The sequence below is a fragment of the Vipera ursinii genome, assembly GCF_947247035.1.
Source record: "Vipera ursinii genome assembly, chromosome: 3".
NCBI classification, from domain to species: Eukaryota; Metazoa; Chordata; class Lepidosauria; order Squamata; family Viperidae; genus Vipera; species Vipera ursinii.
The window spans coordinates 89,174,554-89,198,992 of record NC_139516.1 but is presented as its reverse complement, the minus strand read 5'-3'; the positions used below and the strand labels follow the sequence as shown (position 1 = coordinate 89,198,992).

General features: G+C 39.4%; 1 protein-coding gene across 1 annotated transcript in view; it reads left to right on the top strand.

Annotated features, from left to right (window-relative positions):
• Positions 1-24,439, top strand: part of COL11A1 (collagen type XI alpha 1 chain) — a gene marked incomplete at its 5' end in the record, with an annotated part of 287,402 nt that overhangs the window by 234,818 nt on the left and 28,145 nt on the right. The window contains 5 exons of the mRNA XM_083358489.1: positions 16,225-16,278; positions 17,874-17,981; positions 18,056-18,109; positions 22,226-22,279; positions 22,415-22,522. Coding sequence (XP_083214615.1) covers positions 16,225-16,278; positions 17,874-17,981; positions 18,056-18,109; positions 22,226-22,279; positions 22,415-22,522 — 378 coding nt within the window. The remainder of the gene's footprint in view (positions 1-16,224; positions 16,279-17,873; positions 17,982-18,055; positions 18,110-22,225; positions 22,280-22,414; positions 22,523-24,439) is intronic.

Genomic DNA, 24,439 nt, shown 5'->3' with positions numbered 1-24,439 from the left:
CAATATTACATGCTTCTGTCAAGCTATTGTTAACTATTATTCGGGCAGTTTGTTTTTGATATAATGCCCTAATTGGTTGCAAATCGTACACAGTTCTTGTTAATTTCACCAAGCATGTTACTGGGACATTTGTCCCAATAATTTTGCCATGGTCACTGAGTAGCTGATTCCCCTCACTGACCACTTTATGGCTATTATATATTTCCAAATCTATGGTCCACTGAAAGGCAGTGATACACCAGAAACTACCAGATCTCTTACCAACCTTCTTAATGCAAAGAGGACAATTTGATTTTGATTTTGCTTTTATTAGATTTATATACCGCCCTTTCCCGAAGGACTCAGGGCGGTTTACAGGGCATTTTAAAATCACATCAATATAAAATACAAAGTTAAAAGAGAATTAAAAGATTAAATTATCCCTGAAAATAAAACCCCAGTTAAAATTCTCAGCCTGGGTCAGAGAGCTCAAAGAGCCAAGTCTTCAGGTCCCGGTGGAATGAGCGTAGGTCAGGGGCAGTCCTGAGCTCTACGGGCAGCTGGTTCCAGAGGGCAGGCGCACCCACAGGAAAGGCCCTCTCCCTGGGTGTTATCTGCCAGCAGTCTTTTACCAGCGGCACCCTGAGAAGACCCTCCCTCTGCGAGCGCACTGGACGAAGGGAACTTTATGCAGGCAGCAGGTGTTCCCTCAAATATCCCGGACCTAAGGGATGGCTTTATAGGTCATCACCAGCACTTTGAATCTCACCCGGAGAGCAACCGGAAGCCAATGCAGCTCACGGAGTAGAGGTGTTACATGGGAGTATCGGGAGACCCCATCACAACTCGCGCGGCGGCATTCTGCACCAGTTATAGTTTCCGAATGGTCCTCAAGGGCAGCCCCATGTAGAGAGCATTGCAATAGTCTAAACGGGAGGTCACGAGCGCATGAGTGACTGTGCGTAGGGCATCTCGGTCCAGGTAGGGTCGCAACTGGCGCACCAGGCGAACCTGGGCAAAAGCTCCCCTGGTCACGGTTCATATATGATCTTCAAAATTGAGCCGTGAGTCCAGGAAGACGCCTAAGTTGCGAGTCCTATCAACGGGGGGTAACACCTCACCCCCCATCATTAAAGGTGGAATAGTTTGGTTAGCCCGAGATGCCGGTACGCAAAGCCACTCAGTCTTGTCGGGATTGAGACGAAGCCTGTTTCTTCCCATCCAGACCTGGACCGCCTCCAGGCAATGGGACATCACGGCGAGGGCATCGCTGGGTTGGTTCGGGGTGGAGAAAAAAAGAAACCACGAATGACCTCGCCCACAATATTTTATTATTTCCAGAAGTGATAATACGTGACCTCTTATGTTTTATCTGTCAGCTTTTATCTTTTTGTGTTTGTCGAGATTCCCAGAGGCAGTACACATTGAAAGTAATATCCCTCACTTCAAAGTATCTCCTTGAAGCATCTTCACTGTGCAACAATGGTCCTCTTACTTCAAAAACTTTTAAAAACCTAATGATATTGTTTCAGTCTGGCCTGCTTGTGTTCTCCTCTGCCTTCTCCTTAGAGCAGGGGTGCCAAACTCAATTTCATTGAGGGCCGCATCAGCACTGCGGTTGCCCTCAGGGGGCCGGGTGGGTATGGCCATGGTGGGCGTGGCCTACTGGGTGGGCATGGCTAGAGTGTGTATGGCCTACTGGGTGGGCGTGGCCAGCTCTACATCATTTGCATCAAGGGTGCCTATGGGGGCCTGGGCAGGAGTGGGACAGATCTGAGGGTCTCTGGCAGAAGGAGGGTCTCTGGGCCAGGGCCAAGGCAGTGGGGGCCGTTCCCTCACTGTTTCCAGGATGGCTTCGCGGGCCGCATGAAACCACTTCGCAGGCCGGATCCGGCCCCCAGGCCTTGTGTTTGACATGTCTGTCTTAGAGGAACTCACTTTATGGGAGAAAGATAAATGAAATCTTTTCAACAAACTGAAAGGTGCTTTTTCAAAAGGCAACTGAATTTTCTTTGTTTTTCCTTGAAGATGTTTTCACCTCTCATCCCAAAAGCTTCATCAGTTGATGAACTGATGAACTGCAATGATGAACTGATGAAGCTGTTGGAACGAGAAGCAAAACATCTTCAAGAAAAAAAACAAAGAAAGTCCAGTTGCCTTTTGAAAAAGCACCTTTGAAACAAACACGGCCTGGCTGAGAATCTCCATAGCTTTTTCAACAAGTATTGCAGGAGAAAACCAAGAGGAAAGGAATCCAGACTCCCCTCGGTATACAATAAAACTCTTACAATTTAGGCAATTTCAGAAAAGGCTACAGGCAATCACTTCTTCAGACAATGCTTTTGGAGAAAGCACAGAGAAGCTTCAATAGTTCAATAGTATTGGCCTTAGGTGTTTCAAGGTCACAGAAACAGCTTTGTTGAGGTGAATCAGCTGTCTTCCTTGTTTCAGCAAACAAATCAGAATGCTTCTACAGCCTGCACCACTTCACTGAAGTGAATCTTTGTTGTTTCATATAGACATAAATGTTACTGCACTGGTGATTTAAAGCATTACACAGCTATTGCTGCAACAATAGAAAGCGTGATTTCTTTAATGATATATTGCCACAACAATGGCTGGATGACATTATAAATTGCTAGTGGGAAAATGATCATGGATGCATGGTAATTGTTACTATGGAGCACAAAACTTAATTAATTACAAGAACAATAAGAGGGAGAATAGGTACAAGAAGAGAACACTTTTAAAGGGCCATTAAGAAAAGAACAAAGGAAAGCCACAATTTTTTAGGTGAAAAAAGCAGGAGGAATAAACATTTGTGTAATTTACCATTGCTTCCTGATTTCTCAAAGCACAAGCTGTAATTAGAAGCTTTAAAGTGTGTCAAGATTAGATTAAGCTTAGATTCTACTTAGAGTCTCTTTTTGGAGAGTCTGTTGGAACTTTGAATAGTCTCTAAGTCAACCCCCAATCCCCGGGCTGCTCAAGCAGCAAGCTTGCATTCATGCGCAGCTGTATTTGCACAGCAGTGGGTGTTCATGCTCACACATGAAGCTCCATTTGCACAGGTGCTAGGTGCTTGTGCTTATGTATGAAGCTCCATTTATGTGAGTGGCAGACACGCAAACTCATGCACATACCTGCCACGGAACCATCCCCTCTGCCCCAGAAAGTTTGGGGATTGCTACTCTAAGTGACCTGTCCTAAGTCAAGAATGATCTCCAATGTCATTACGCTGCATATGATCTCATTGTGGGTTCATCCAGATCCCTATTGAGACCCTAATCAAGGAGGAAGGAGATTGCCCCTTTGGCCCATTTTGCATGTAATGAAGTACAGATTTAATCAGTTCAGCTTGGAGTAGTCTGAAAGGAAAAGAAAGTGTTTCCCTGCACAAGAGTGTGTGGTTTAGATGATGCATTAATTTACAACACGTTGTTTTAAATTTAAGATGAAATAAATTTTAGTGCCAAATATAAAAGTAATGTCTTCAGAAAATAATGTTTCAGGAACACCCTAAAAGTTGATAGGCCTGCAGTTGTCCTACTATCATTAGTGTTTTTGAAGAATAATAGATATGCATCCTGAATAATCTCTGCAGGCATGTGAACATCTAAGCCTTATTTGTCAGGCAATTAGTTGATTTTTAACAGTTTTTTTATTAAAACATACAGCAGCATTACATGTAAGCTGTAATCTATTTAGCAAAATGAGATAAACCGTTCTATATAATGGGCTTGAGTGAACTGACATGCTTAATTAGTTTTATCTATTTTACACAATAATCTATTTGTTCCACCAATTTACTGAACATTTATAATGCTGGAAACAATTACAGTGGCATTAGTAGTCTTTTCAGCAGAATTGGAATAAGACTCACTTGAAGATTTAACAGTGACTAAGTTTACTACACTTCAGCCAAAACATTTCTTTTCCAGTATGTTTTGGTTAGATCCAAGTCCAAGACAATAAAAGGAAGTATGCAACATTTACTTATTATTTTTTAAAAACATCATGAAGCTACATTTCTTATTGTTTTTGTGGAGCATTTGGGATTAAGGTCAGGAGGAACTCTTGAGCCATGTGAGCAAAGGAGCTTTGCAATGCTTAGCAATGCTTCATCAATTCAAGTAACTTTTTCATTGTCAGTAAAACCCACCCAGTGCCTTCATCTCCCATTCCATATCCAGAAGCCAAGTAAGCTAATTAAATTTTAGGCACTTTCAGTAAGCCTCAGTTACTGCCTCCAAGTAATCCTCAACACTCACAATTGTCCGTCACTGGCATGGGATTGCTCCAATTAGCCATTGCAAAATGCCCAGAGACATTGTGTTTGCTGATCAACGAAAGAATATTGAAAACCCAAATCTCATAGAACTTCCAGTGGTTGATGGATAAAACATCCAAACTATGTAAATAAATGGAAAAAAATAATCCACTGTATTTTTTTTTAAAGTTACCGTCAGGTTCCTACAGCAGTGCAAGATTCATAGAGTTTCATTAATGCCAGGAAAAAGCGATAAAGTTACAAAAACTTGGAGACTAGATAAATATAAATTTCCTAATAGATGGACTGATGCCTCCCTTAGGAAAGAAGGCTAAAATGTCCATGTGTTCCTGGTCTGTCATGTTCTGAAAACTCTCTCTTCTTTCTCAGATTCAGAGAATTATCTTACACATATACAAAATATCTAGAGTAAATCAAAGTTAAAAATTAAGGTACAATCAAAGCCTAGCAAAGTATACCTTAATAATAAATTCAACCTAGACGACATCCTGCCAACCCATAGATTCTCTTCAAAAGAGCTCAGTTTTGAGTATCACTCACACAAAGATGCCAAGAGGTTCTGAATAGGAAAGGTATTATTATTTAGTAGCATCAGGAGTAGGTCTTAGAAAAGTAAGTGAATGGAACTAAAAATAAAAATAGTGAAATTATTTGAGATGAAATGGAAGTAAAGGAATGCAGGGAGAAGAGTTTTAGAATTATTGTATGATACTTTTACATTCAGACAATGACCTTTTGATTTAAAACTTGAATATTTGAAATGTTGTAGAGTACTTGGAAAGTTTCCAAGGTTCAGATCCTGGACCTCTTGTTGACCCAGGATCACCTTTTCAAGTTAGTGGTTATTTAATTGCCTTTTCCCAAGCTTGAAATGTTCTAGTATCTGTCCCTTGTTCGCAAAACTGGATTGAAAATTAGGGGCTCCCACCTCGCCAGCTTCAGCCCTCAATAGAAAACTATGGAGAAATAGAGTGAATTATATTACTATAAACTAGATTTAGTTTTTATTTGCTTTTTAATTCCCTTTCATTACTATTTTTCATTCTTTCTGTGTTTTCTGGGATGTTGCTTACTCCAAATGTGGGAGGTACATTTGCATGTTAGGTATGCATGTTTTCTGATCTTCTGCTTCAAATTTGTTTTGCTTACTCCTTTTTTCAATGTTAGGTAAGTGTGTTTTTTTTTAACTCCAGAAGGAAACAACAAGATGAATGGATGGAGAGAGAGAGAGAGAGAGAGAGAGAGAGAGAGAGAGAGAGAGAGAGAGAGAGAGATGTATTAATCTTTTCCAGCCACAATAGGGACCAGAGCTTCCATTATTAAGTGATTCATTTGTTAAAAGAGTCATGCCCAATTTTCAGTCTTTCTTATTGCAGTTGTTCAGTGAATCATGCAGTCGTTAAGGGAATCAGGCTTCCCCCATTATCTTTGCCTGTTGGAAACCTCCTGGGAAGATCGCAAGTGGCCATCACACGACCCCAGGATGCTGCAACTGACCTAAATACATGCAGGTTGCCAAACTCTTGAATTGTGATCAGGGATCCTGGCTGAGTCCTAATTGCTAGGAATGACCATAAGTCACTTTTTTCCTGCACTGTGGTAACTTCAGATGAATGATTAAACAAATGGTTGTAGGTCAAGGATCTATCTATAATAGGAACTTTACTAAAACTTGCCCTTGAGCCAGCCTGAGGTGACATAAATTGAGGGGAGGCTGGAAGAGAATAGGAAAGGGATTCTTTGAGTCCAAATTATATGATTGTTACGGCTTCTTAAAACTTACCAAACAAGCTCCCTGCTTGCATGATTTAAATAGTGCTATTGGTTCTAAAAGGCGATTGTGCTTCTAATTCACATTTGTCTTTGCTGATTAGAAAGGGAAATGTAGCCTAGGCTTTTATATGGATAGTCCTGGCTAAGGAGAAAGCTAAGGAGAGCATAGGCTAATGCTCTGTAAATAGACAAATGCTTGATTATCCCTTTGCAGTATTCTTGAAAGGTTGCCAAAAGGTAAGCGTAGTTCTTGATTCAAATGAAAATGTTCTTAGAAATCACAGCTCTTGCAGTCTTAATTCTAGAAATCGGTAACGCTTTTACCACAAATAGATCTGTGATGTATGCAATTATGTTTGGTTAAAAAATATGCAGAGACAGGAAAAGTGCAATGAATAATGCATGCCCTCCATCAGTTCTTGGCTTTAAATATTTTACTTTAAAATCCAGAAATCGTTTTTTTTTCATAGTACCACATCCAAATTACCTGGTAAATTAATTTCTTGTGGTTTTTAGATTATACCTATATGTTAAGTTTCAATGCTGTGTAAGCAAAACTGTCTCGCACTGATGTTCCATGAAAAAAGAAGAAATGTTTGTGAGAGGGTGTGCCCGGCATTATCCTATCTTTGTGAAACTGCCTATTTAGTACAGGAAAGATAGTTCTGTATCTAACCCTAGACTGAGAAATGTTATACATTATAACATTATAACATATAATATAGTTTAATGCAGACCTGAGCAAGTCACTGACATTGTTCAACCTCTCCTGCTGAGCCATGGTTTCTTTAATCCTGATGTTCAATACATCACAATGGTTTGGCTTCATATAAAATGCTAATTTGTAAATCAAGAGTTTTACAAATAACAGGATCTATACTCACAAAACACTAAATCAAAGTCAGAAAATAAATCAAAACTACTGAAGTCACCAATGTTCCTTATAGTATGTATATGATCAGTTTACCCAGCAACAAATGATGGTGCTTTAGTTATTACATTTACAAGTTACTTCATAAAGCATGATACCTTATGTACCAGGTACCTTATGTACCATTGAGGCCTGTAATTTTCATCATAGGTATACCTCAACTATGAGAGACAAAATGGGGGGAAAGAATCCAGGAAATCACATTGTAGGATTTCTAATGAATTAATTTGTACATTCCTCGGTAAAATAAGTATTTGGTCAACTACAAACAAGCAAGATTTCTGGCTCTCACAGACCTGTAACAACTTCTTTAAGAGGCTCCTCTGTCCTCCACTCATTACCTGTATGAATGGCACCTGGTTGAACTTGTTATCAGTATAAAAGACACCTGTCCACAACCTCAAACAGTCACACTCCAAACTTCACTATGGCCAAGACCAAAGAGCTGTTGAAGGACACCAGAAACAAAATTGTAGACCTGCACCATGCTGGGAAGACTGAATTTGCAATAGGCAAGCAGCTTGGTGTGAAGATATCAACTGTGGGAGCAATTATTAGAAAATGGAAGACATACAAGACCAGTGATAATCTCCCTTGTTCTGGGGCTCCACGCAAGGTCTCACCCCATGGGGTCAAAATGATCACAAGAACGGTGAGCAAAAATCCCAGAAACACACGGGGGGACCTAGTGAATGACCTGCAGAGAGCTGGGACCAAAGTAACGAAGGCTACCATCAGTAACACACTACGCCGCCAGGGACTCAAATCCTGCAGTGCCAGACGTGTCCCCCTGCTTAAGCCAGTACATGTCCAGGCCCGTCTGAAGTTTGCTAGAGAGCATTTGGATGATCCAGAACAGGATTGGGAGAATGTCATATGGTCAGATGAAACCAAAGTAGAACTTTTTGGTAAAAACTCAACTCGTCGTGTTTGGAGGAGAAAGAATGCTGAGTTGCATCCAAAGAACACCATACCTACTGTGAAGCATGGGGGTGGAAACATCATGCTTTGGGGCTGTTTTTCTGCAAAGGGACCAGGACGACTGATCCGTGTAAAGGAAAGAATGAATGGGGCCATGTATCGTGAGATTTTGAGTAAAAACCTCCTTCCATCAGCAAGGGCATTGAAGATGAAACGTGGCTGGGTCTTTCAGCATGACAATGATCCCAAACACACCGCCTGGGCAACGAAGGAGTGGCTTCGTAAGAAGTATTTCAAGGTCCTGGAGTGGCCTAGCCAGTCTCCAGATCTCAACCCCATAGAAAACCTTTAGAGGGAGTTGAAAGTCCGTGTTGCCCAGTGACAGCCCCAAAACATCACTGCTCGAGGAGATCGGCATGGAGGAATGGGCCAAAATACCAGCAACAGTGTGTGCAAACCTTGTGAAAACTTACAGAAAACGTTTGACCTCTGTCATTGCCAACAAAGGGTGTTATGGTTTAATTGGCTGATTAGAGAGGGACACTTTGAGCCTAGAATATTGCACCTTTTCACAATATTCTAATTTTCTGAGATTGTGGATTTGGGGTTTTCATGAGCTGTAAGCCATAATCATCACAATTATGACAAATCATGGCTTGAACTATCTTGCTTTGCATGTAATGAGTCTATCTCATATATTAGTTTCCCCTTTTAAGTTGCATTACTGAAATAAATGAACTTTTGCACGATATTCTAATTTTTTGAGTTTCACCTGTATATATGGGAGTATCAGTCTGGGAAAGTCCAGTGTAAACTGCCACTTTTTGCAATACTTTGGTAGCAATAATAACTGCTTTGAACAGCTTTCCAAAAATTAAACTGCTAAAGAGAAATTAGAAAAACAGATGGTTGGATGGTTTCAAAACCTAGTCAAAATGTACATTCAATGAGCTGTTTTCATATTTAACTGCTGACTTCCTCTCTAATTATTGCAACACTTGCATATACTTATTTCATTTACAATATTTGAGATAAATACATAGGGACTTAGTTCTTCTCGTATTAAGATAAGAATTCATTTCTGTAGAGGTTATTCTCTAATTCGTACCTCTATTGCCAAATGATGAAGGCTTTGATTACAGGTAGTTCTCGACTTATGACTTATGAGACCAAAATTTCTGTAGTTAAGCAAGACAGTTGTTAAGTGAATTTTACCCCATTTTACGACCTTTGTTGCCACGGTTGTTAGGTGAATCATTGCAGTTGCTAAGTGAATAGCACAGTTGTTAAGCAAATCTGGCTTTCCCACTGACTGCTTGCCAGAAGGTTTCAAAAGGTAAACTCATGACCATGGGGCACCGCAACCATCATAAATAGGAGTCAGTTGCCAAGTGTCCGAATTTTGATCAGATGACCACTGGGAATGCTGCAATGGTTGTAAGTGTGAAAAATGATCATAGGTCCCTTTTTTCAGTGCTGTTGTAACTTTGAATGGTCACTAAGTAAACTGTTGTAAGTCAAGGACTACCTGTACTTGTCTTGAAAAAAATCACATGTTACATTTTCAACAAATTTCAGTTTTCTTTGGAATACAGTACAGGATTCAAGGGACGCGGTGGCTCAGTGGGTTAGGATGCTGAGCTTGTCGATCAGAAGGTCGGCAGTTTGGCGGGTCAAATCCTGAGTGCCGCGCAGCAGAGTGAGCGCCTGTTACTCGTCCCAGCTTCTGCCAACCTAGCAGTTCGAAAGCACGTAAAAATGCAAGTAGAAAAATAGGGACCACTATGATGGGAAGGTAACAGCGTTCCATGCGTCTTTGGCATCTAGTCATGCCGGCCACATGACCATGGAGATGTCCTTGGACAAGCGCTGGCTCTTCGGCTTTGAAACGGAGATGAGCACCGGCCCCTAGAGTCGGAAACGACTAGCACGCATGTGCAGGGGAACCTTTACCTTTACCTTTACAGGATTCAAGGGAACTAGTGGTCTATGAAAATGGATTTTGATTCTGTATAAAACAGACCATCCCATTTTAAATATTTGGATCATGGTCCAGTAAGTTTTATAAATTTTAAATATAATGTAAAAAAGTGTGAGAAAAATCTTATCAGTGATTTGGTCCCGGGCTTTGCTTATTTTATTTTGCAACGTGATATTGCAACCTCAGCTAGATATCTCTGACGCTTGTAAATTGAGGAATAGCTCTTTTATTCTTCTTGAAAATATAACAGACAAAATCTAACACTTGCTGGGTGTTCTCAGTCTTACAAATAGCCATATCATGTTTATGCTCTTATAAATAATAAATGGCACTCTTCCTTTTAAACATTAAACAAGCATATTTTCAGTCAGCTGACGGATGACTCTGAATAGCATTTGAACATGTTTTCAAGAGAAACCTTCAAGCTGACGAATGAGATGGAGATAAACTATTTTACAATATTAACATACAGAGGGCACCATGAAAAAGTTGCCTCCATCCACTGTATCAACGTTTATATTTATCAACCTGTTTTTGATAAATGGTTTCATATCAGCATGTCAAATAACATTATAAATTCATGGAACAAATGTTTTAATCCCAAAAGGAAATCCACATATGTAAGTAAGTCTTTGCATTATAAAATGTTTCCTGTGGGCTTTGTTGTATGTATCTGGATTTGTATGATAACATATTAAAATAATTGGAAAAAGAATCTTCTGATGCAAATAACAAACATGATCAGGATCGACAATACAAGATTAGAGAGGAATCAATGTAGTCTGTGACACTGCCTCAGGACCACAACTAATCCTCAAATTCCCTTTCGTGGGTCTCTTCTGAATGCCAAAAAATGGTAGTACAATTTCCTTCCATTTTGAGCTGGAAATTATACAACTGTAGTGTAAATTCTAATGTAGAAGAATTCTTCATCCTAAACAGAACCAGCAAATCTTACCCTACCACATGTGTGATACACATCTTTGCCCACTCAGTCAACAAATGATTTCCAAGTCTGGTTCTATGGACATAGTTTTTATGCATTGTTGTTGTTAGCTGCGAAGTCGTGTCCGACTCATCGCGACCCTATGGACAACGTTCCTCCAGGCCTTCCTGTCTTCCACCATCTTCTGGAGTCCATTTAAGCTCACGCCTACTGCTTCAGTGACTCCATCCAGCCACCTCATTCTCTGTCGTCCCCTTCTTCTCTTGCCCTCGATGATTCATGGATCTTACATTCCAGGTTCCTATGGAGAAAAAATCTTTACAGCATTGGACTTTCCTTTCACCACCAGACACATCCACAGCTGAGCGTCCTTTTGGCTTTGGCCCAGTCGCTTCATTCTTTCTGGCGCTACTAGTACTAGCCCTCTGCTCTTCCCCAGTAGCATATTGGACGCCTTCCGACCTGAGGGGCTCATCTTCCAGCATCATATCGTTTTGCCTTTTGGTACTGTCCATAGGGTTTTCATGGATTACTGCCTTGTCGTGGCGAAGGGGCTTGCATAATTCAATGAAGCTATGAGCTATGCCGTGCAGGGCCACCCAAGACGGACAGGTCATAGCTGAGAGTTCTGACAAAACGTGATCCACTGGAGAAGGAAATAGCAACCCACTCCAGTATCTTTGCCATGAAAACCCTATGGACAGTTTTTATGCATACGTCATCTTAATGATTAATTCTACAGATTACTTTTCTATTTTTCTCTCACCCTTCTTCCAACAACAGTGGTTCTCCCCATGTTATCCTCATAAGTATCCTGTGATATAGGTAAACTATAAAAAAGAGTATCTAATCCAGACTTATTCATTGAATTTCGGTAGAATTTGATCATAGTTTGGAGACTTGGTAGGTGAGAGAGATTAATTCCATGTTCTTGTTGCCGAGATATTTTGTGCTAGCTAAAATTTTCATCCATACTATACAATCTAAGCATAGCAAAGACAGATAAATAACAATTAGCCATCTTTCTTTTTCAGAAGCTCCATCTGTGCAATGCTGGCAACTGATGAGGGTTAACAAGAGCTGTTCATTTACCAACTTTGCATTCAGTGCAGAATTGGTACTGTTTGATAATGAATATAGCCCCTCCCCTTTGTTTTGCCAATCATGATTCATTGTATTTATAATTTAGCGATCACAGTGTTCCCAAGCTCTGTTAATTGATGTTGCAGCTGCATTCCTAGATTATGCAAGAAGTACATTTATAATTATTATAAAGTTTTGTATTGTTTCTCCTGTCCCAAGATCATTTCCTCTGACCATTTCAAAGCTTGTTCAAGTGTGTCTCATGTAGTAAAATAACATATGAGTGCTCTTGTAACACAATCTCTTTTTATACAATGCACAGTAAACTTAGCTTTATTATCACAAATGCAACTGAAAACATTGTACTTTGTGAGTTTGTACTTTGTTGATACCTATTTGATATATGTTGTTCCTTTACCTTTTTTTCTTTTTTTGGGTTTAGTGTTCCATGCTTTTATTAATCTACTTTTGTATAGAATAATCTTACAAATGATAATGGGTGTTTTAAAAGTTTATTATGCTTAGCCTAAATTATATTGACTACCCATTATGAAATTTAAGTTCCAACATAGTACTTTGTGAAGTACTTTGTGAGTTTATAGTTTCTTGATACATATGTGTTATATGTTGTTCCCTTTTCTTTTTCTTTTTCATTTTATTCTGGTTTTGTATTCTTTGCTTTTATTAATTCACTTTTGTATGGAATGATATTACAAATGATAATGGATGTTTAATTTTTTATTAACCTTAGCCTAAATTATATTGACTATCCATTGTGAACTTAAAGTTCCAAGATGGAAATATGTGTGGCATTGGTGAGAGGAATTATTTTATTGTCAAGCATGTGTCATGTTGGTCTAATGCAGGGGTAGGCAACCTTGGCTCTTTTATGACTCGTGGACTTCAACTCCCAGCCATAAAAGAGCCAAGATTGCCTACCCCTGGTCTAATGGTTAAGGCACCAGGCTAGAAAGCAGGAGATTCCAAGTTCTACTCCAGCCTTAGCCATGAAAGCCAACTGAGTGACTTTGGGCAATCACTCTTTCTTAGCCCAATATACCTTGCACGAGCATTTTTGTAGGGAGAATAGGAGAAGGAAGATGTGTTGGATATGTTCACCACCTTGAGTTATTTGTAAAAATAATAAAGGTGGGATACAAATAAAAATGTATTGGCCTAGAATGTAAAATGCAAAAGGGAACCAACTTAAATGTTAGAAGACCTGGATTATTTATTTATCATTATTTCATGTTACTGTTTAACCTGCAACAAAGAGCCACGACCATTTCCAATTTCCCATCTGTACAGAATCCAAGAGTCCCATTTTAACATGTTTCAGCTTCAATGTTTGGTTTTCACATTATATTATTAATATCTGACATGGGTTGTATGAACAATGTCAGTTTGTTCCATCTACAGTACGTTTCCCCAGAACGCTGAACTTTTGCACACTAGAACTAGGAGATATGGTCCGTATATATAATATATATACATGAGCTAAGCGTTAAAACATGCATTACTGACTTGTAATGCTAGACTTGTAGTTCTGCTAGATGCATGTATCATGCAAAGAATGAAATAAAGCTATCTTTTAAACTTTAATAGGAACTAGAACTGTTCTAGCCTGTTGGACAGTTTAATCTGGGTCCAATTAAAACCCTACACATCTTGAGACCAGATTATTTGAATATTTGTCTATTCCCCTGTCACATTCACCTGACCCACCAAAACAGGAATACAGGAAATGCTATTGATCCTTTCTCCTGAGGAGATACATCTAATGGGACCAAGAAAAAAGGCCGTCTCCATGGTGACTCCCTCCCTATGGAACATCATACCTCCAGAGATAATATTGGCCCTGACAATGACACTTTTTCACAAGGTCCTGAATGCTTAGGTTTGCCAATGGGCCTGAGGAACCAAGAGTGGGATGGAGCCATCAAGTGGCTTATTTGATTGGCTGATTGTTATCACCAGAGGCGTGGAGGGGGGGTTATTGCTTTTTTATATGTATTGGGTATTTATCTTTGTAAGCCACCCAAAGTCACTGAGACTAAGATGTGCAGCCATATAAATTTTCTTAAATAACTATATTTTATATGTGACCCAAGACAATTATGGTTTATGGTCTTTCACTGTCCATACAGCACCCACTTTTCATATTGTAAAGCAATTCATGATCTGCAAGTTTTTTTTGCAAAAAAAAATTATTAGATTATTATTAGAAATTATTAGAAAAAGTTAAAATACAAAACTCCCAGGAAATTTAAAACAACAACGAAAAGATAAAGAAAAGACACAAACCACATTTTAAAAGTGCATTTTTAAAAAAGAACCCCACACATATACACATATTATTCCCTGTGGTTGAATGCTGATTAATACATCGCTACAATATTAGTTCCCACCCCTTGCAAAACAGACCCCCCATTTTTTTAAACTAGTAAACCCATTTGCAAGCTATTGACTTGCTATATTAATGGCAAAATAATTAATAGGAAGAACAATAGTAATGAAAATGACAAGATTAGAGTTTCAAAACCCTCTGTTAATAAACTGTTAATGTAATCAACTGGTAGAAAATTTGCCAGGGCATCTTATCTATCCCAAATCATCACAAAAGATAAGAGTAATTTGTCCTGGATCAAATGTCCATGTTTGTTTCTTGATACCATTTCTTATCAGTTGTTGTCTAGTTAAAAATAATACAGTCAATCTCCACAATTGGTCTATCTTTCCAACAGAGTCCAGATAAAAATGGTTTGCAATTAAGAGTAATAAATCCATTCCCCAATCTCCCCCCAGTCCTTTTAAGAAACACCAATTTGTTACTTCTCCATTTCGGGCTTCTGCTATTGTAGACAAATGCAGACTTGAAGTTCAGAGACATGTATGGAATCAAATCAGTTCTCCATATGTACAGTTGATATCTCTTTAATCTATAGCTTTCAAATTAGATACCTCCAAAGCTACATGCCTCCAAATATTTTCCATGACCATTATCATCGCATCAAACTTTTTAAAAAAGCTTTCAGCTAAAAGTTACATGTTGCCAGAAGATCTTTCCTTAGATTTCAGCAATTGCTTGTCTGTAATCTGAAACATTGTTGCTCTATGAAGCTTAAGTAGAGAACAAAGATGAAGCAGAAGGAAACAGGAAAGGTATTTTCTGGATATTTTGATCAAAGATTAAAAGAAAAGTTAAAAAAAATAAACTTCAGGTATTTTGCAAATTAAAAAGATAACAAAAACCCTGTGGTGAGAATCCAATATTAATGTAAGTCAAATAAAGCACCTCACCATCCACAAGCACGTCATGTTTCTGTATGGAAAGTGAAAGTTATTTAGAACAACAGCATAAATCAAAGGGGGGGGGGGAACCTAAAGTCTAGCAAGGGATTGAAATAAATCAGCATTTAGCTAGACGGTCTATTTTTTACAGATTGAAAGCAAAGCAAAAATTCAAAAAGTGAAAATAAGACCCATACAAGCTTAAGAAAACCCAAAATGCTGATAGGTAGATAGATGCCTATGATTTTCTGACCACTTCCAAAGGGAACTGGAATCTTCAAGACTCCCTTTCCCAAATGTGTCCGCGGCCATCCAAAAACCATCTTGGATCATTTCTAAGTGCTCTCATTCAAATCCAGGGAGCACCACTGCCAGAAAACCAGCTTACACAGCAAAATAGGCACATCATGGGCAAGAGAAAAAAATCCTTACTTGTTCAGCAGCCATCTTGGGGAAGAGCTCAGTTTGCAAGTCTTCATTTAGCTCTCTAAGATCCTTTTGTGCTTCCAACTCAACCATGGGGTAAATGGCAGCAACATTTATTTACAATTTTATGAGTTGCAGTTAATGATTTTAAGGGTTAAAACAGATGCTCAAATGTTGAAGCTTAAGGTACTCATTTCAACATTTAACTCTCTGAAAGAGTAGTTTTTTTTACTAACAAACCTCAGGATACTAAGGTCATCCTAAAAAAATAGCAGCGGTTGGAAAATGGAGCCTTGCCATTTCTGATCTCGTTAGTCATTTTCTTTGTAGTTATCAGAAAGGGAAAAATGAGACCTCTGGCTAGAAATGTTCTGCATCCTATTCTAGAGAAACTCCAACTTTGGATGAGATTTTTAAGAGGGCCAAGGGCTATAGTGGATCAAAATCAGCAACAGTTTTGTTCTGCTCCTCCAGAAGAACATTCCCTGTGAAGATTTCTATGGAAGAGATGCATTTCTTCATGAAGTAGAAATAAAGTCTGACTCTTAACTCATCTCATTATGCTTAATATACATTTTTTTCTCCATTTTTTTTAATGACAGGGGCCTCCTGGACCAGCTGGTGCAGAAGGAAGACAAGGTGAAAAAGGAGCAAAGGTAAATGTTTTAAGTTACAAGAAGAACACGTTTCTGCCCTGCCCAGGGACACATTCATATGACTTCCTCCTGGATAATATTCAAAAAGTCATTGAAAATTTGGCTGTTCCTCCTAAGCCAGGGGTAGGCAACCTTAGCTCTTTTATGACTCGTGGACTTCAACTCCCAGAATTCCTGAGTCAGGCACGCTGAGGGGAAAGGGAGAGGTTTCCAAGCTGAGCCATGCTGGCTCAGGAATTCTGGGAGTTGAAGTCCACGAGTTATAAAAGAGCCAAGGTTGCCTACCCCTGTCCTAAGCCATGCGCTAGGATGTGTGAATCCCTATAAAACTTTACTTCTTCTGGTTGCACATGATCTTTATTCTTACTGTTTTATTATTTCTTGCTTTTAATGTTGTGAGCTTCCCAGTGTCTTATCGAGCTGGGCAATCTCAAACCTGAACAAACAAACGAATGAATGAATGAATGAATCATAAATCAAGAGTAAAAGATGAGTGATTGATTTGTCCAGAAGTGGTGAGGCTTTTGTGACAAGATGAGGCACTGTACATGCTATTAAGACTGTAAATGCTTCAGTTTCAGTTCCAAAATCCCAGGTGTTTTAAAGCACGTAGAAGAAGAAAGTAGCACCTGCCTCAGTTTTTAAAAGCAATAATGTCTTTCCTCAGAATCACGTTGTGGCTGCAGACAGCAGCCACACAATCTTAGGAAAAGGTGCTCATTAAGGAGCAGCAGATAATGTTCTCTCATGCACTCCAAAACACCTTTTTGGAATCAGTTCCCAAGAGCCTTTCGCTCCTATCAGCAGCTATCAACTGAGGCGCTCATTATTCTACTAGTCTGTCTCTTGTTAATAGTCTTGTTTATCCAAAAGGTAACATGTAACCGTTGTATTTTTACTGCAATCACCACTTCTTTTTTGCATTAAATTCTATGCATTCCTGTTGGCCAAAACCAATGAATATTATTTCTGTCAATAATTTTTAGACATTTCAGAAGAAAAATGGTCTAAACCACAGGTCTGCAACCCGCGGCTCCGGAGCCACATGCGGCTCTTTCAGCCGTCTCCTGTGGCTCCCAGTCCTCTGCCATGTGTAGTCCAAAAAAAAAGTGGGACTAAAAAAGTTCAACCAATCAATTCAAATATGCAGGGTAGGTGCATATCTCGTCTTGGCTCCACTCTTCAGTCAAACCCTGTTCTGCGCATGTGCGTATGTACGTGCATGCGCACACATTTTTTGCGGCTCCCAGTTTTTCCTTTTGTGAGGGAACCGGTTCCGAGTGGCTCTTTCACTGTTTCAGGTTGCTGACCCCTGGTCTAAACAAATGGAAAGCTGTAGGAATGTCAGGATCTTAATACAAGAAAAAAGGTCACTGCAAATAGTTTAGGTTCATACTTTTCTTCTTTCGACCCATATACCCAAACAAAATGAGTTTAAAGTAGACTAAGATGATGTCTACCTTTCTTAACTTTTGCTCAGGTAAAGGATTAGTTCTTGTACTGGTTGTGGAATTCTTAGCAACTTACCTTTTCTTTATCTGTAAATAAACTGGTTCAACAGTATATGAATATTCACACTGATGCTTATGTTATAGGGTGAGCCTGGATCAGAGGGTGCTCCAGGAAAAACTGGCCCAGTTGGTCCTCAAGGTCCTGCAGGAAAATCTGGCCCAGAAGGACTTAGGGGTATTCCCGGCCCTGTGGTGAGTGCCTTTCTTGGTTCAGGTTTTCATAACGTGCTCTTCCAAATTAAGCTTAATTTATGTCTTTTTTGCAGGGAGAACAAGGTTTACCTGGAGTTCCCGGTCAAGATGGCCCACCAGGTCCCATGGTAAGTATTTTATTTGTGAAACTGTCTTAAAACATAGGCTGAATTTATTTTTCTGCTAGACTTCATCTTTTTGCTTGACATGGAACTGTAGATATAAGCCTTTAAAAGATTGTCAAATTGAAGTCATGCTACACTCTTCGTTACTCTCTCTATATCAGGGGTGTCAAACTGCTGGCCCGCAGGCCAGTTGCATCATATGGAGGCCGCTCCTACCCCAGCTCTGGCAATGCAAAAAAAAAAAAAAGATGCGATATGTCGTGACATGTCACGTGACGTGGCGAGTTTGATACCTGTGCTCTACATCAGGGCTTTTCAACCAGTGGTACAGGTACCACCCATGGTACATTGGCACCTGGCAGGTGGTACACGACCATCCTAGAAAAGTGGTAGCGGGGGAGGGGAATGAGCTGAACTGGTGGCAGCACTGCACAAGCCTGAGCGAGAGGTGGTTGGAGCTGCAGGGCTGTCAGGGCTCAGCGGAAGTGCCAGGATCAGTGCTTCTTCAGGGCTGTCAGGGCTTAGTGGAAGCACCAGGATCAGCACCAGGCTCCTGCTGGAGCTTGGCACTGATCCTGGCACTTCTGCTGAGCCCAGAAGAAGCACCAATAAGCTGGAATGTTGCAGCATGCCCAGTTTTTGACACCTTGCTAGGCGACTGGTGGTACTCGGATTTTACCATATCCTAAAAGTGGTACAATAGGTGAAAAGGTTGAAAAGCCTTGCTCTACATCAACACATGACAGAATGACATTGCCATACTGCATTATAACTACCTGAAAAGCTTTGAACATATATAACAAGAATAGTGTTCATTTCTCTTTTAGCATCTGGTATGGCTTGTTATCAAAGCCTTAGTCAATATCTTTTAAGACTGATTCATGGACAATTTATTTTTAAATAGCAGAACTAGAAAGTAGAGACATCAGAAATCCATCCATATTGCTGTAGGGTCATCTGTGGTCTTAGTTCTTCTTACACCTCTGATTTTAAACCAAATGTCAGTTCAGAGTTATGAAATATATCTCTCTTCAGAAGTAAATTTGCAAACCTTTGTTTGAAAAGGATAAGAAAAGCAACATTAATAATTAGACATCTAGCCTTTTAACTCACTGATTCGTACCTAAAGTTCATACGCTGCTGTAGTTGTTAACCTCAGGTTATATCCACTGTATTGCATTTGTAAACAGAATGCAAAGCCTTAGGTAAAGCAAGAATACTGAATGTGTCACAGTGAATATATATGTATATATTTGCCTGGAACATTTCCATCTAATGTTACCTAAAAGAAGAAAAGTTAAAAGTTAGTAGTTGGAATTACCTGTCCATTCCTAACACAGTTACTCCTAATGATATCCTATTAAGTCCTTCTGGGCTTCATGTGTAAGTGTGCAAAGGATTACAACCTAAGATATTTTATTCCCTACCCTCTCATCGGCAGCCTTCTCATCACTGCAAGCAGCTGTTCAATGAATAATTAATAACATATTCCGATGCCTACTTACTCATAAGTGAGTCTTATCACTTGCATTAAATGAGATTTATGTTGCAGTCCGATGCTTGCTTCTTTCAGATTTAGTTGCAATAATTCAGTTCCAGCTTGATATAATTCCCTAAATGGATACTTTATTCAGCCAAACCTGTTTAGAATAGTTTGATATTACTCTGTAAAGATAAAATAGTTGACATCCTTTCTATACATTTAAAAATAACTGGTTCGGACTATAATTTTGACCTGTTATTTATAGGTTTCACATATTATCTTCCATCTTCATCCTTCTCTTGTAATTGCCCTACCTATAACATTGGCCTGGCTATTCTAAAATAAATATGTGCATTTTTCCTTTTAACTATTGCAAAAGAAGTATTGTAACACATTTCCTTCATTCATCTCTAACCAGGGAATGGATAATTTTTCAAAAATCTCATTCTCTCAGCTTGAAACGGAGCTAGGTCCCTATGCCAGCAATAAGCATGGCCAGACCCTGAAATTGATTGAGTTATATATATGACTTACAGCTTTGTTTAGATCAGAGAGAGGTGGGGGGGAAAGTTGCACTAACTTTTTTTAAAAAAAACAACAACAACATTGGATTTCCTCTAAATGTCATAGTTGCAGGTGATATACTTTTCTATTGCTTTAGTAATAAGGAAGCTATCTGTCCTCAGACAAATAATTTTGAAAGACTTCAAATGAAAGAATAGATGCTTAGGAGAAATGACTAACAATGAAAGCAAAGCAATAGCACTTAGACCAGACATGTCAAACACAAGGCCTCGGGGCCGGATCTGGCCCGCGAAGTGGTTTCATGTGGCCTGCAAAACCATCCTGGAAACAGTGAGGGAACGGCCCCCACTGCCTTGGCCCTGGCCCAGAGACCCTCCTCCTGCCAGATCTGTCCCATTCCTGCCCAGGCCCCCATAGGCACCCTTGATACAAACGATGTAGAGCTGGCCACGCCCACCCTGTAGGCCACACGCACTCTAGCCACGCCAACCCAGTAGGCCACACACACCCAGGCCACACCCACCTGGCCCCCTGAGGGCAACCACAATGCTGATGTGGCCCTCAGTGAAATTGAGTTTGACACCCCTGACTTAGACTTATATACTGCTTCACAGGGCTTTACTGCCCTCTCTAAGAAGTTTAGTGTCAGCATATGGTCCCCAACAATCTGGATCCTCATTTTACCAACCTCAGAATGATGGAAGGCTGAGTCAAACTTGAGCCGGTCAGGATCGAATTCCTGGCAGTGAGTTAGCCTGCGATACTGCATTCTAACCCCTGTGCCACCACAGGTTGTTAGTTGTGATCTTCTTATAGCTCTTTTTCCTATAATGTGGAGCTCATTTGTGACTTTAAGCTCCCAGAGAAAAAGTGGATATCAGTCTGATATAATTAATACATTAATTAATAAAACTCACTTGCCCCCAGATTGTGTTTCTGTACAGTTTTACAGACGGAGGCCAATTGGCAAACGGGTTGAACTGAAATAAAATGACCTTCTTAAGCCTGCTCAATCTCACAAAGACAACAATAAATGTCAGGTAAAGCAGGGTAAAAACCACAGCCAACATTAGCCCAATGAATTACTCAGATAAATTCCTGGTAAGAGCATATTGTTAAAGGTCATCTTGTGCCTTGTAGCACACTGAATGACATTGGTCATTGAATGCTGTGAGAAACGATTACATCTGAACATGCAAAATCTTTGATGTACTTGATTCACAAATTGCCACCATCTTTAATAATAATAACAACAACAACAGTAATAATAATAGAGTTGGAAAGGACCTTGAAGATCTTCTAGTCCAACCTCCTGCTCAGGCAGGAAACCCTATACCATTTCAGACAAATGGTTGTCAGTCTCTTCTTAAAAACTTCCAGTGTTGGAGCATTCACAACTTCTGGAGGCAGGTTGTTCCATTGATTAATTGTTCTAACTGTCAGGAAGTTTCTCCTTAGTTCTAGGTTGCTTCTCTCTTTGATTAGTTTCCATCCGTTGCTTCTTGTCCTGCCTTCAGGTGCTTTGGAGAATAGCTTGACTCCCTCTTCTTTGTGGCAACCCCTGAGATATTGGAACACTGCTATCATGTCATCCCTAGTCCTTCTCTTCATTAAACTAGACATACCCAATTCCAGCAACCGTTCCTTATATGTTTTAGCCTCTAGTCCCCTTATCATCTTTGTTCCTCTTCTCTGTACTCTTTCTAGAGTCTCAACATCTTTTCCACATCGTGGTGACCAAAACTGGATGCAGTATTCCAAGTGTGGTCTTACCAAGTCATTATAAAGTGGTATTAACACTTTGCGTGATCTTGATTCTCTCCCTCTGTTAATGCAGCCTAGCACTGTGTTGGCTTTTTGGGCAGCTGCAGCACACTGCTGGCTTACATTTAAGTGATTGTCCATTAGGACTCTGAGATCCCTCTCACAGTTACTACTATTGAGCAAGGTAACACTTACACTGTACCTGTGCATTTGGTTTTTCTTGCCTAAATGTAGAACCTTATTTTTTTCACCATTGAATTTTGTTAGATAGCACCCAATGTTCAACTCTGTCAAGATCCTTCTGTATCTTAAGGCTATCTTAATGATATTTTTCTTGATATCTTTAGGGTCCACCTGGCTTGCCAGGATTGAAAGGGGATCCAGGTTCGAAAGGCGAAAAGGTACATGGAAATATATCTTTAGTATTCAGCTCATGCAATAACTATTCCATAAAAACATAATTATCACTTCACTGGATGCTATTCTTTCAGTTGTATTATTTGATGGCAAATCATATTTTTTATATCTACTTATAGGGACATCCTGGATTGATTGGACTGATTGGACCTCCAGGAGAACAAGGAGAAAAGGGTGACAGGGGTCTACCTGGTACACAGGGATCTACGGGATCAAAAGGAGATTCAGTTAGTAAAAACTGCACCTAGAGAAATCCTTTTCTTTACCTTTTAATTCTACAACTGTTTAGGCTATCTACAAATTAGTAGCTTGTTGCACAGCCTTTAGCATTAGTAAATTGGTTATTTTACAATAATGTCCACTGTCAGATAATTCTGAATTGGCTTCAGGCTTACTTTTGTGTGAATGGAAGAATTCCTCACTATTTCAGAGAGTCTGAGTTCTGCAGAGCAGATTTTCAGAAATTAAAGAGAGGGCCAAGAAGAAAGTAATTGGAAAAATGGACTTCTCCGTTCTTCAACAGGAATGCCCAATGAAGAGAGTTTTAGTAATAAAATTTCTTTATCAAGGAACAGACGTGCAGCAGACTCTGCACCAACATAGGCACATTGTAATGGATAGCATCACATTTGCTGTGTTTTTCTTAAATTAACAACCTCCATGTAACTCTCTAGTTCTTTGGGAAAATTGAATCTAAAAAAAGTTTGTCAAGTAACTTTTTCTGTCTCTAATACTTTTCAATCTATTTAAAATATGCCAAAACTAATCTGGGCTATTTTGACCATTTGCAGATCTGTTTAGACATTTATTTATTTATTAAAATTCTATACCACCCATTTCACTTCTGTGATTCTGGGAGGTTTGCAACAGTGCAATAAAACCATATAAATACATAAATAGAAGCATAGCTTAAAAACAGAGTTAAAAACAGGTCGAAACATATATGTAAAAATAAATCAGGTTAAAATTCAAAAGCTAAGAAGTTAACAAGGCAGCAGGAGTGTCCTCAGGCCACCAGCCATCCCCAGGGTGCATCACACTTTTAGAGTCCCATGCTAATAAGCCAAATCAGATCTTAACACTCTTCCGGAAAACCACAAGAGTGGGACTCACCTTGCCTCTGGAGTTAAGATGTTCCACAGGGTGGGGAGCAGCAGCTGAGAAAGCCTTCCTCCTAGGTCCCACCAGTCAAAACTCGTTGAACAGCAGGATATTCAATTTTAGATATATCTATCTGGCCAATAGCAGAAGATCATGAATTTCCTGCCAGTCAGTGCTTCTTCCTTGTTAGGTTTTCAAGGCACAAAATTCATGTCCCACTCCATCCCTAAAAAGCCTTAGAAAATACATTGCAAACACGTCCTACATATATTCTGTTCATATAAATTATAATAAAATTGCAGAAGCAAATTTGAGTTCCTTCTATATAAACAAGTGTGAATTGGTAACAAATATTAGCAAATGCATTAAAAATCCTCAAATCCATCCTGGTCTTCATAGCAGCAAAGTTATTTTGTCTTACAAAATATTAATGCTGGCATACCAGAACTAGAAAATGAAGGTGAACAAGGAGTATACATTTCTTCAAGCAAAAAAGCAATGATGCTATGCTGACTCTGAAGCAGCATACACTGGCTTGAAATAGCATTTCTCTGTCCTCAGATTTAAAAAAAATCATGGGTATGTCAACATTATTACAGTTACAAGCTTTTCAATATAATATTGTGTGGTAGTGGGGACATATCATGCCCGACTCCCTTAACTTCATCTTCATTTGGAAGTCCACTATGTGCTTCCCAAAACTGCAAAAGAAGAGCTATTTTGTTTTCAAATGAAAGCTTACCTATTTTTTTTTAAAACCCTTCCTTTAGAAACATCTACAAAAAAGGACATCATGGAAATTTTCATTTAAAAACTGAGGAAGATCAATCAATAAAAAGCAAACATTAAAATGGACTAGAGTTTTACTGATCTGAATATCCATACATCCGGTTCATGGCCTTTGATGAGAAACAGTACTATATGTGTTAAGCCATAAAAAGGGTGGTCTACATCTTTCGATAGAGCAATTGTTTAATGAACAAAAGAAAAAAAAATACCTATAGGAACTTGGGGTGTGATTGCAGCAAAAGGAGAGACTGAAA